Below are 12,474 nucleotides of genomic sequence, written 5' to 3' on the forward strand. Positions count from 1 at the left end.
ACATTGTAAGTAGTTAAGCATCACATGAACATTCCCAATTGGGGCTTCTCTTAGGCAGTGGGGACTGTGACAGCATGATGTACATGTTGATGTCCATGTTATCATGGCAACACATGGCTGAAGATGAGCAGTGCTACCCTCCAGGGGCTGTGTGGCCACCACAGGCTCCCAGCCATACACCCAGCCTCAGTCATTTCTCATTGCCTGGTCAAAAGATTCCCATTCTCCCTCCCTCCCTCCCTCCTTTCCTCCCTCCCTCCCTCCCTCCCTCCCACCTTCCCTCTGTCTCAACACACACACCAAAAACACAGCACAACTGTTTCTCATGCTTTATTTACATTACAGGGGCGGGGAGCCTTGTTTCTGCCAGGGGCCATTTGGATATTTACAACATCATTCCCAGGCCATGAAAAATCATCAACTTAAAAATTAGCCGCTATATTTGGTCAAACATTTAATTAACTCACCCCTAATGCCGTGGCAGGGCCAAACCACGTGGTTTCAAGGGCCTTATATGGCCCGAGGGCCGGATGTTCCCTACCCTGATTTATGAGGACCCTGCCTTAGGGCCTCTACTCCCCCAGAACCCACAAGGAAGGGGTGGGGGGCGGCAAGGCCACCTCATGTTTAAAGGACTCTGAGTTTGTCGGTCCAGGGAGCTGGAGACTCAAGGAAAATAATTGCCAACACCCAGGTTCTAATCGAATCTATCTGTGGGGGGAGGATTAGGAGTGAGGGCTTGGGTGTGTGCAGGTGATCCAGCTACAGTGTGGCTGTTGGCTTCCCCCAATTCTCCCAGTGCCCAGGGGGCCACTCAGGAGGGTGAGGATGTGTGGCCACACTCCCCAGCCAGCAGTGGTCCCGGCCTCTCTGGATGCAAGGTTTCTGCCGGGGCCTGCCCTGAAATTGCCCGTGTTTATATCTACACTGAATCCTCCTCTCTGGACCCCAGTGGGCTCACACTTCTGTCTCCAGCTCTAACCTCTGCCTGAGCTCCAGACCTTTAGTCCCAGCTTAACACCTCCAAAGAGCACTCTCGGTTCACCCCACCCTAAACCCAACCTCCCTTTCCTTTCCCCACAGTCTCAAACCGACAGGTCTTCCTGGACTTCTTTCTCTTCTTGCTGAACTTTCTCATGCAATTCATTGCCAAATCCTCAGTTCTACCTTTAAAATAGCTCTAGTCCAACTGCTTCACGCTCCTCCATGGCTACCACCTGGGTCAGCCTCCATCACCTCCCGCCTGCAGTCTCCTCACTGGGCTCCCAGCGTCCATCCCTAGTAATCGGTCCCCCCATAGGGCAGACAGAAGGCTCTGTTTAAAACATTAGCCCATGAGCCCCGGCTGGGTAGCGGGTAGTTCAGTTGGTTGGAGCATTGCCCCAAATCACCAGGGGAGGGGAACCTTTTTTCTGCCAAAGGCCATTTGGATATTTGTAACATCATTCGCAGGCCACGCAAAATTATCAACTTAAAAATTAGCCTGCTATATTTGGTCAAACATTGGATTAACTCACCCCCGATGCCTTGGCAGGGCCAGACCAAATGATCTTGCAGACCTTATAGAGCCCATGAACCAGATGTTCCCTCTCCCTGCGATACACCAAGGTTTCGAGTTTGGCCCCCGGTCAGAGCACATACAAGAAGCGGCCAATAGGTAGCCCTGGCCTGTGTAGCTCTGTTGGCTGAGTGTTGCTCCGTGCACTGAAGAACCGCTGGTTCGCTTTCCAGCCAGGGCAGATGCCCAGGTTGTGGTTTTGATCCCAGATCAGGGTTTGTACAGGAGGCAACGGGTAAACGAATAGATGTTGCTCACATTGATGTTTCTCCCTCTCCCTTCCTCTCTCTCAAAAGTAGCAATAAAAACATACTTTATTTAAATAAAAGAATCAACCAGCGAATGCATAAATAAATACGTGGAACAACAAATTGATGTTTCTCAATTAATAAAACACACACACACACACACACACACACAGCCCATGAGATGCTCCTGCTAAGAGTTTTCAGTGCACCTGGAATAAAATCCCAACTCTTTGCCCCTGCTCACTTCTCTCTCCATTTGGCTCTGACTCATCCCAGCTCCAGCCATGCAGGCCACCTGTCTGCTCCCAAGACATGGCCAAGTGCCTCTGCAGATGCTATTCCTTCTGCCTAGAATCTTGCCTACCAGTTGTCTCCTGCACCTCTGGCAGGTATGGCTTAAATGTTACCTCCTCAGAGATGTCCTCCCTGACCACCATATACCCCTTCTAATTTTCCTTCAGAAGCCATTCCACTCCACAGCCTATATATAACCACGTATTGTCTTAAGGGCCTGTTTCCCCCACTCAATTTCGAACTCTAGGGGCCTTTCTCTGTTTCCTTCCACCCCATTTCCCCATCGCCCTCCCTCCACAAGGGGCCTGGTACACAGTAGGCGCTCAATAAATACATGCTAACGGAATGATCACAGGAATCCCGCTGCCTAGCAGTAACTTTCCAAGACCCGGCTGGCCTCATCCCCAGGCCCTGGAAGGTTCCCCGAGGACAGGGCACGGCCAGTGGCGACCTGTCTGGGTCCGGAGCTCAACTGCAGGGTCAGAGAGGCACGCTGTGGGGGCTGGTGCGGCTCCTCTCTGAGGCTGCGGCGCAGGCGGCAGCGGTGCCAACCTCGGCGGATCTCGGACTGCACCTGCAACGGGTAGCGCTCAGAGCCGGTGCCAGGCACGCCGTTCGCTGTGCTGCCGCCAGAGGGCGCGGGCGGCAGGCCGGGGCTCTCCCTACCTCCTTGTTGATGAAGCAGTAGAGGAAGCTGACCAGCAAGCCCTGTCAAACAAGGCGTTATATCAGGGATTGGGGACAGGCTTATGAACACCCCTTTAAGAGCTCGGACCCTTGCCAGGCCCCAGAACACCTCGGCTGCCACTATCCCGGTTCTAGACTTTTGCAGGCACCTCCCAGGCTCCCTGCTCCCCCCTCTCCTCCCCAGTTTGCTGAGCAATAAAGAAGACCCTGGATGTAATAACCGCTTCCCTAGTTTCTATCCCATTGGGCAAACTGCTTAACCCCTCCGGGCCTCAGTTTCTTCATCTGGAAAATGGGGTAATAATACAATGGTGGTTGTGAGACTTGAGATACTGGTATGCAAGAAGCTGTAGTGTCTGGTACATAGTGTTAAACCTTTTACTTAGTCTTATGGTTTATCTTACCATTATTATATAATCAGTAAATATTAATAAATCAAGTTTATTATTATATTTGCTTAATTTTAATTATTAATGAGTATTCTAAATTATTGATAAATCAATTTTAATCATTAGTTTTATATTTGTGTTCCACATATAAATTAAAATAAATATAAAATCCATTTATATTTATAATTAATAATAAGTTCCTTGATAAATTAATGCAAGTCAATTATTTATATGTGTTATCGGTAAAATATTACTTGTCTTATCTCCCCCTTGCTCCACTGGCTCCCACTGCTTCAGGCCCACCAGCCCTCCTCCATGGTGACAGGTACTCCCACCTCAGGGATCCGACATGTGAGGTGCCTCTTCCTGGAACACTTCCCCCAGTACCTGCCCCGCTCATCCCCTTGCCTTCTTCCGTCTTTGCTCCAATATCTTCTCAGGGAGGCCTTCCTTGACCCCCTGCCTGTAACTCTATCTTTTGTTTAATCTTCACCTCTATTTTCTTGCTTTTTTCCCCTCTACTCACATCTTACCATCTGCCATTCTGTATATATTTTACTTATATACCATGTGTGTGTAGCATCCATCTCTCCTACAAGAATGTAGAGACCATTTCAGTTCTTGGCAATATTCCCACAATGAGGTAGGAAAAATGTATGCAATAAATGTTTGCTGAATTTAATGACATGAACAGGCATGTGAGGTGAGACAAGTGTTGTCCCCACTTTAGAGATGAGAACACTGAGGCCGAAGCAGGTAAAACAGGGTGGGGACTAGGGTTAGGGCAAGCACATGCAGGGCCAGCCTTACATGTTGGAGTGAGTGCCTTCGTGTCTTTTGCGTTCTGAGCACCTCTCTTGCCACCCTAGCTCTGACGGATCTGATTTTGGCCCCAGCCCTGTCCAGTCTCAAAGCCCTAGATCTTCACCAGGAGGCAGTACTGCTAAGGCCTCCGTCTCCTGTCTCGGTCCCTGCCGCTTCCTCGGCTGAGAACTGCACCAGCTCAGCATCCTGTGCAGAATGAATGAACTCGCACAGTCACACCCCATTCAGTGGCTGCGCCAGGGGATGACTGCAGCCCTTCTGCCCCTCCGGGGAGAAGGGCCCCAGGTGGAAGGGTGCAGCCCCCGCCCCCAGCCTGAGCACCTGGAAGGAGCTGAGGAAGATCTCAAAGCCGAGCTTGGCGAAGCGCAGGTGGCCCCGGACTTGTTCCTCGGTCACAGGAGCAGACACCACCTCGTGGACACCCAGCAGCGGCACCAGCGTCAGCGTGGAGCGAGCCAGCCTGGGAGTAAGGGCAGCGGTGGGCTGGTGGCCCGGGTCCCCATCTCACGTCCGGCCCTCTTCCCTCCTTCCCCCGCCCTCCCCCACCTTAGCCGGTAGTCCGGGCAGCGCATCTGCTGGGTCCTCAGCTTGGACACGAGGATGCCAAGGATTCGGATAAAGATGAAGAAATTAACCTGCAGGGAAAGATAGAGGCTGAGCCAGCCCGATCCCATCCTGGGAGACAGAGGGTGGCACCCCTCTCCCCAGGATGAGAAATCCCCGAGGACTGCCTGGAGGAGGTGGGGCCGGTCGTACCAAAATGGTCATGAAGATAGGGGTGCGTATGATCCACCAAATGGCCTTGACGTCGTTCCGCTCCCAGCACCTGGAGTAGGGGTTGTAGAGCTAAGAGATCGAAAACCGCTGGAAGCACCGGTCACGCACGTTCACGCGCCGGGTCCCGTCCGCCTTCCTGAATGCCGCACCCGCATTCCTCCAGAGCCCCGCCTGCTCCTGCCCTGGCCCCGCCCTCACCACCCCCTTCCAATCTTTCCAAGCTGCCATTCCTTTAGCCCCACCCACGTTCCCTCCAAGCCCCCAGGTGCCATCAGGACCACCCCACGCTTCCAGCACACCCGCCCAGGTGCCTCAAAGCCCCGCCCGCCTCCCCAGGCCCCGCCCAGACCCCCCCGCAACTCACTGCGTGTTCTCGTACAGGTACCTGACGATCACCCAGGGAATGACGAAAAGCGCGGGGGCCCCTGTGCAGACCCCGACCCCCACCCCCCACCCCGCCGCAGCTGTCAGCACGCGCGCGGGCCTCGCCTGGCCCAAGCAAGACCCGCGGAATTCCCCCGCTGAGATGGGAAGGCAAAAGCCTAGAGCAGTGGTTCTCAACCTTCTGGCCCTTTAAATACAGTTCCTCATGTTGTGACCCAACCATAAAATTATTTTCGTGGCTACTTCATCACTGTCATGTTGCTACTGTTACGAATCGTCATGTAAATATCTGATATGCAGGATGGTCTTAGGCGACCCCTGTGAAAGGGTCGTTCGACCGCCAAAGGGGTCGCGACCTACAGGTTGAGAACCGCTGGCCTAGAGAAAGGAAGAGACCCCTGAAGCCGACCAGCAGGGTAGTCGGGGAGCGGTGGTGCGCTGGGCCGGGCGGGCAGGGGACAGGGTCGGGGCTCACCCCAGCCGAAGAGCAGGTAGCCGCGGAAGTGGCCCCCCTCGGAGCCTCCCACGAGCACCAGGAGGCTGTGCAGGTAGATGCCCTCCACCAGCAGCCAGGTGTAGTTGGCGCCCACGCAGTACTGGGTCACGATCTGGGCCGTCCTGCAGGGGGCTAGAGCCTGGAGGATGGCCAGACAGGGGGAGGGGGCCGTCAGGGCGCTGGGGGGACCCCAGCTTTCCTCCAGCTGCTCGTCCTTTCGCCCCCATCTCTTGTCATCAGTCTCCCGGTCTGTATCACCGAAGGGTGGTACCCGTGCTTGGTGTCTCTCGCCCTATATGAACTCTCCCACCCCCACCGCTTAAACAACTGGTATCTTCCATCTCACTATCAAACTCCCCCCCCCCCACCGCAAGATGCCCCCAAATATGGCTTCTCCCACCCCATCTCCTGAGAACTGTGCTCAACTACTCCACCTCTCCAAAAGTTTCTCCCATCTCTCCACTCCTCTCCCGCCAACCCCCAGGCTTCCTAACAATGGTTTTTCCCCCCTGTTCCCAGCCACAGGCCTCTCTCACCTTGTTCCTCAGTAACAAACGGGGATCTACCACATCCTCCCACCAGCTGGTTCCCCCAATCTGTCTCCTCCTCACCCCCAGCAGAAGACTCTCTCAGGGGTGGGACAGGCCAGTGGTTGGTAATATAACAGAGAGAATGGAAAATTCCAATGAAGGAGATGGGGAGTCAACAATGAAGGCGGCTGAGTTGGGAGCCCCTCTCCCAAAGTCTTCGGCATGGTCAAGAGAGAGGAAAACTGTTGCTCGTGTAGCAAGTAGTGGGTAGCTTGGGAACTTCCTGCCCATCAGAGGAGGCAGAACCCCAGTTTGAGAGGAAGAGGGGCGATGCTCACCTGGTCCCACAGGATAGGGGCCTGGTCCCCGGGTGCGGGGCTCAGTGGAGGTAGCAGCCGGTCTCGGGTGAGGATGGCTGCTGCCCGGAGCATGAAAGACGTGAACAGGTTGATGTGAATGTAGTTGCGCGTGCAGTGCAGCCGCCTGGGGGTTGGGGAGGCAGTGGGGACCATGGAGACCTGTCCTTGGCCACACGGAGCCCCTTTAACCGCCTCCCAGCCCTTCTTCTCACAGAACCACCATTGGGTGCCTGTTGCTGGTGGAGCCTGACCCCCCATCTCAGTGGGCAAACTGAGGCCCAGTCTCTGCCACTCACAGTTGGGGGGTCCCACCTGAAGAAACTCAAGATGAGCAGGGCCAGCAGCAGCGCGGCCAGGGACAGGGAGTAGCCCACGGTGTACATGACCTGTAGCCGCTCCAAGATCAGCTTTTGGTTCTGGGGGGTACAGGGAAGGACACAGGAACAGAGCTCAGCTCTTCCCCCAGGGCCAGACAGGGGCTGGATAGACAGCGATCTGCTCCTTGTTCCTGCCAAGCACCCCAATTTTCTCTTGGGGATCCGACTTCCCTTATTTCAATGGGGCTATCTCCACCCCTCTGCTCCAGACTGGACATGTGACCAGCCAATCAGAGCATTCTAACCCCTCCCCCCCCACACACACAGTGATTAGCCCAGGGTGGGCATATGACCCAGATCAGGACAATAAGAGTCAATCTTGAAAGTTTGGGGCTGCGAGGGTTGGCTGAGGCTACCAGGGGCTGCGAGGGCCGAGCCCCTCGCACGAATTTTGTGCATCGGGCCGCTAGTATAAAATAATGTTGAATGACAATGTAATTGAAAAATAAAAATGTTAGCCCTAGCTGGTTTGGCTCAGTGGATAGAGCATTGGCCTGTGGACTGAAGGGTCCTGGGTTCGATTCCAGGCAAAGTCACATGCCCGGGTTGTGGGCTTGATCCCCAGTCCAGGGCATGCAGGAGCAGCCAATCAATGATTCTCTCTCATCATTTGTTTCTCTCTCTCTCTCTCCCCCTTCCTTTTGGAAATCAACAAAAATACATTTTTTTTAAGGAAAAAGACAAATTTTAAAAAGAATCAGTCCTGTGACATTATGCTGGAACTATTGAGAACAAAGCTCAGTCTTCCCACAGTGTTGCTTGGTTGGTGGGATGTGAGCCTGGTGCTAATGGAGAAGACAAACCTGTTCCACCCCACAGAGAAGATGAGACCAGCACAGAGAAAAACACAGGCGCACGATGGTGAGCAACAGAGAGATCCCCAACATTATTCGAACACCTAGATCCAGCCGTGCCTGAAGCTGTGCGTGGCTGAATATGGTTCAGTCACAGAAATAAAGACTTATTTTTTTTTCTGCATCAAGCACGTTTACTTGGAATTTCTATCACTTGGAAGCCAGAGCCCTGAACAGTACAAGGGATTTCAGGCTCAGTCTGAGGCTGCTGCCTTTTCACCTCTCCCTAGACATCCAATCTGAGTCCCTCACCTCTTCTTACCTGATAGGTCCCATTCTTCTCTGGGTTCTCACACTGAGAATGGTCTCTCCAAGGTCCCCATTGGCCATCACTGCCACACTGGCGGAGAACAAAGCCTGCAGCCACTGGGGGGAATCGGGGGAGGGGATTAGAGGCACAGAGAAAGAGATGGAGACAGAGAGACCAACTGGGAGGAAAGGCAGAGAGAGAGAGAGCCAATGTGATGATGATGATGATGAGCCCTTCTATGGAATTTTACACGTATTAATTTAATATTCATAAGATACCTATGAAGCTGGTGCTATCATCAATCCCATTTTACAGATGGGGAAGTTGAGGTATAAAGACATTAAATAAACTGCCCTGGACCACATAGCTAGTTAGGACAGAAAGACCAGGATGCCCAGAGACAGACTCAGATAAAGGAGAGAAAACAAGCCGAAACCGGTTTGGCTCAGTGGATAGAGCGTCGGCTTGCGGACTGAGAGGTCCCAGGTTCGATTCCGGTCAAGGGCATGTACCTGGGTTGCGGGCACATCTCCAGTAGGAGATGTGCAGGAGGCAGCTGATCGATGTTTCTCTCTCATCGATGTTTCTAACTCTCTATCTCTCTCCCTTCCTCTCTGTAAAAAATCAATAAAATATATTAAAAAAAAAAAAAAAAAAAAAAAAAAAAGGAGAGAAAACAAGAACCCCTAGTCCTAAGAGAGAGACAGCCAGAGAAGGGGCATTATGTGACAGAGCCAGGATCAGGGTGACCCAGCCCGGGTTGGACAGTCAGAGGAGACACCCAGCTGGACAGAGAGGAGCAGGACATGGGCTGTAGGTGAGTTTGGGGGAAGCGGTGTCTGGGGCAAGGCTTAGGAGCTGTTTGTGTCCAGAAAGGCCCACAGTCCAGGGGGGCACCTCACCGTGACGGTGCCAGGGCAGGTACCAGGGACAGGAAGCACGGGCAGTGGTGTTGGGTGCAGCGTAGTCCCAGCAGACGTACATATCGAAGGACCCATTACAGGCGAGGCCTGGAGTGGCATAGGGGCAGATGTCGGGTGGATCGATTGTACCCTCTGCCCAAAACCCTCCTCCTCACACCCACAAGCTCTGCCCTAGGCCCACCCACCTGGAGTGGTCCAACCCTGCAGCGCCACAGCTGCGCGCATCAGACCCCAAGGCCCGCCTAGCCTCCGAGCCCTACTCGGGGCTCCCCACCAAGCAAGTTCCCGCTGCGCGAGGTTCCCACTGCTGGAGGCCCTTTCCAGGCTCCACTCAAGCCCCGCCCCTTTTGGTACCTTTCAGGCTCCGCCCACCCAGTGAAGCCCCGCCCCGTCTGTTCATTTCAGGCCCCGCCCGCCCAGTGCAGCCCCGCCCACCCAGTGCAGCCCCGCCCCTTTCTGTTCATCTAGATCCCGCCCATCCCGTGCAGCCCCGCCCAAGACCCCGCCCATTCCAAGCTTCTTCCCAGACTTGTTCCATTAATCGGAGTAGCGTCCCACTCGGATCCAAGCCCTTCCCGCCGAGGCCAAGCCCACATCTACCCCGGACAACTCCTTCAGGCCCAGCGCCTGGCCTTAGCCCACCCCCCTCAACCTCAGCCCTGACCGTCCTCCCAGCCCACCCCTCCTGGGGTGCCCAGCCCTCCTGCTCCCCAGTCGCACCTGCCGGGGGCTCCGCGGCCTCCAGGGTCCCCTGGCATTCCCTGCGGTAGCGCTCCCAGCGCTGGTACAGCGCCCACGCCGTCTGCCCCTCCGAGCCTGTCTACGGAGAGAGAGAAGGGAGGACGCCCCCACCGACCCCGCTCCCAGGCTGCCTGGTGCGTGTGCGCCAGAGACCCTCGGGGGGCCTGGAGGGGCTGTGCTGTTTGCCCAGGAGTCTTGGGTGGCCGAGAAACCTCTTCTAACTCTTGAGGGGAGCCTGGAAACCTCCAGGGGAGCTGCTTGGGGGACTGACAACCTCCAGGAAAATTGCGGGAATGGAAATCAGCAGGAAGATTTGCGAGGCAAAGAAGACGGACTGGAAACAACCACCTAAACTCGAATCTGCGCGAGTGGGGCCGTCTCTAAACCTCGGCCCCGGGGGCGACTAAACCGTCCCAGACCTCCCTCCGAGCCCTCGCCCCCCGCGGCTCCCGGGTCCTCACCTCCGCCCTCGGCAGCAGCGGCCCCCACAGCCAGAGCAGCAGCAGCAGCAGCAGCAGCCTCCGGGGCACACGGGTCGGCATGGTGAGGGCGGCGGGGCCTGGGGGGCAGCCGGCCTGGAGGGTCCGAGGGCGGCGTCAGGAGCCTCCGCCTTCCGCCCCCAGCCCCAGCCTCACGCCGCCGGGCTCCCCAGGATTACACACGCGGACTCCGAGACAGCGTCCCCCCGCCCCCCCGCTCCAGCCCTACACGAGATGATCTGTGGGTACGGGGTAGAGGGGAGATGCGTGAGAAGGGACGAGGCTGGGGTCCGACCCGCGATCCCCGGGCCCACCCGCAGCTGTTGCGGGAGCAGCGGCGGCGAGGGGGGGCGGTGTTTGCTGAGGGCGTGGTTGCCCTAGAGCTGCGCCGGCGGAAGTGCTAATGTCACCCGGAGTCTAGACGTGGAGACCGGGGTGAACCTGGGGGCCGCCTGGCAGCGGAGGGCACGGGGCTGCAGACGGCCCTCGGAGTTCCCACTCCCTGAGCCCAAAGGGTTTTCAAATCCAAATCGGGGATAAAAACCTGGCCGTATGGAACTTATCCCGCTGAGGACAAAGCCCGGAGTCCGTGGGACGTGCTCTCCGGAGGGACCGGAGAGGCTCAGACCCCGGGCTGAGGTGTGCAGGGGCCACGTGCCTGGAAATCTGTCTCTCACGCTCAACACCCCCCCCCCCCAAGCAGCACCAGGTGGGGGCAGGAGAGGCGGGGAGGACTTCAGACCAGACCACAGACACGGGTCAGACCCGGGTCAGAGATGCATGAGACAGACACACAGAGCGAGAAACGGAGACAGATAGGAGAGGCGCAGCAAGAGGCCGGAGACCACAAGGCGGAGAAAGAGACAAAATGTGGGCTCGGCGGCAGAGGAGATAGAGGCCCAGAGCTACTTAGAGGTTGGACAGAGATTGGGAGACAGGACGAAGATAAGACACCGGGTTAGAGGAGGTTAGAGATTGTGGCCACGGAGACAGAGAGAGACAAAGGCTCAGAAACACAGAGAGAGGGACCCACAGACTTGAGGGGCCAGGGGGCAGGGGAGCCCTCACCTGTCCTGCCGCTGCCTCTGCTGCTGCCTCTGCTGCTGCCTCCACGGCCTCCGAGCTCTGGAAGAGGTGACAGCCTGTGTGGTGGGAGGGGCGGGGCCGGGAACAGGAAGGGGGGGCTCCAGGGGAGCAGGGGCCCTGGCCTGTGAGCATCACAGCACTCCAGGTCACATGAGGGAGCAGCCACCCCGCCCCCAGGGCAGTCTCTCACTGTCCCACCCGCCGTCGCCCACAGACTCGGGCAGTCACACGCAGTGTCGCACACAGTCCCATTAACCGAGACGCAGGCTCAGCACACAATGTCACATGCTGTTCTTCACAGAGCGTGTTCCTGGTGCTCATTCAGCTGTGCGATCTACGGTCACACCCAGAGAGCCCGGTCCACGCCCGCAGGCAGACTGTCACCCACAGGACACACGGGCACGCGTCCTCGGGCGTGGGCGCCTGCACTCACAGTGACACAACCGCCGCTACCCACAGTCCCAGTGACACTGTGTCAACCACACACTCACACACACGCACACACACACTCACACACTCACCAGCTCACGTCAGAAACACCATCTGTCTCCCCCCTGGCCTGTGTGCCCCCATGCAAACGGGGCCAGGCATCTCTGGGTCCCCAGTATCACTCAGCACAGGTTTGGGCACAGAGCACAGAGGCTCAACGAATGATTGTTGATTAAACAAATACACAGCCTGGCCAAGGTCGCTCAGTGGTTGAGCGTCGACCTATGAACCAGGAGGTCACAGGTTCGATTCCCGGTCAGGGCACATGCCCATGTTGCAGGCTCGATCCCCAGGAGGGGCTGTGCAGGAGGCAGCCGATCAATGGTTCTCTCTCATCATGGATGTTTCTATCCCTCCCTTCCTTTTCCTTCCTCTCTCTCTAAAATCAATAAAAACATATTAAAAAAATAAAATAAATGCACAGTTATATGGCTCCTCACATGGTCGTATAATCCTTTAATGACAACATCTCACAATGTTACACAGCCAGGCCCATTAACACTCTCACACATCATTTCACTCTTCACAGAATCACCGGCCGGGTCCACAGCGGCACCCCAACAACACACATTACCCAGCCGCCCCAGCACACACTCTCACAGGCTCCCAGCGTCACACCATCACACTGTCACCCTCACAGTCACATCAGTGCCGCGGTTGTACAGATACACAGCTCTCTCCATCACAGCCTCACCCACACTCACAAGTACACAGGGTCACACACCATC

General features: G+C 56.0%; 1 protein-coding gene across 2 annotated transcripts; it reads right to left on the reverse strand.

Moving 5' to 3' along the window:
• Window positions 1–295: 295 nt before the first annotated feature.
• GIPR (gastric inhibitory polypeptide receptor) lies at window positions 296–10,360 on the reverse strand. 2 transcript variants are annotated; one of them, XM_059666126.1, is made up of 13 exons: window positions 10,154–10,360; window positions 9,672–9,771; window positions 8,931–9,038; window positions 8,041–8,144; window positions 6,860–6,963; window positions 6,527–6,671; window positions 5,638–5,797; window positions 5,143–5,203; window positions 4,758–4,827; window positions 4,548–4,636; window positions 4,323–4,461; window positions 2,767–2,808; window positions 296–2,674 (listed from the first exon to the last, which is right to left on the reverse strand). In XM_059666126.1, the coding sequence occupies exons 1-13, from the start codon at window positions 10,232–10,234 to the stop codon at window positions 2,468–2,470; spliced, it is 1,410 nt and encodes a 469-aa protein (XP_059522109.1). In that variant the 5' UTR covers window positions 10,235–10,360; the 3' UTR covers window positions 296–2,467. The 2 variants fall into 2 exon arrangements, with proteins under 2 accessions (XP_059522109.1, XP_059522110.1); XM_059666127.1 differs by lacking the exon at window positions 5,143–5,203 and having other exon boundaries at window positions 6,527–6,606.
• Window positions 10,361–12,474: the final 2,114 nt, after the last annotated feature.

This window comes from Myotis daubentonii, chromosome 15 (assembly GCF_963259705.1).
Source record: "Myotis daubentonii chromosome 15, mMyoDau2.1, whole genome shotgun sequence".
Taxonomy (NCBI): domain Eukaryota; kingdom Metazoa; phylum Chordata; class Mammalia; order Chiroptera; family Vespertilionidae; genus Myotis; species Myotis daubentonii.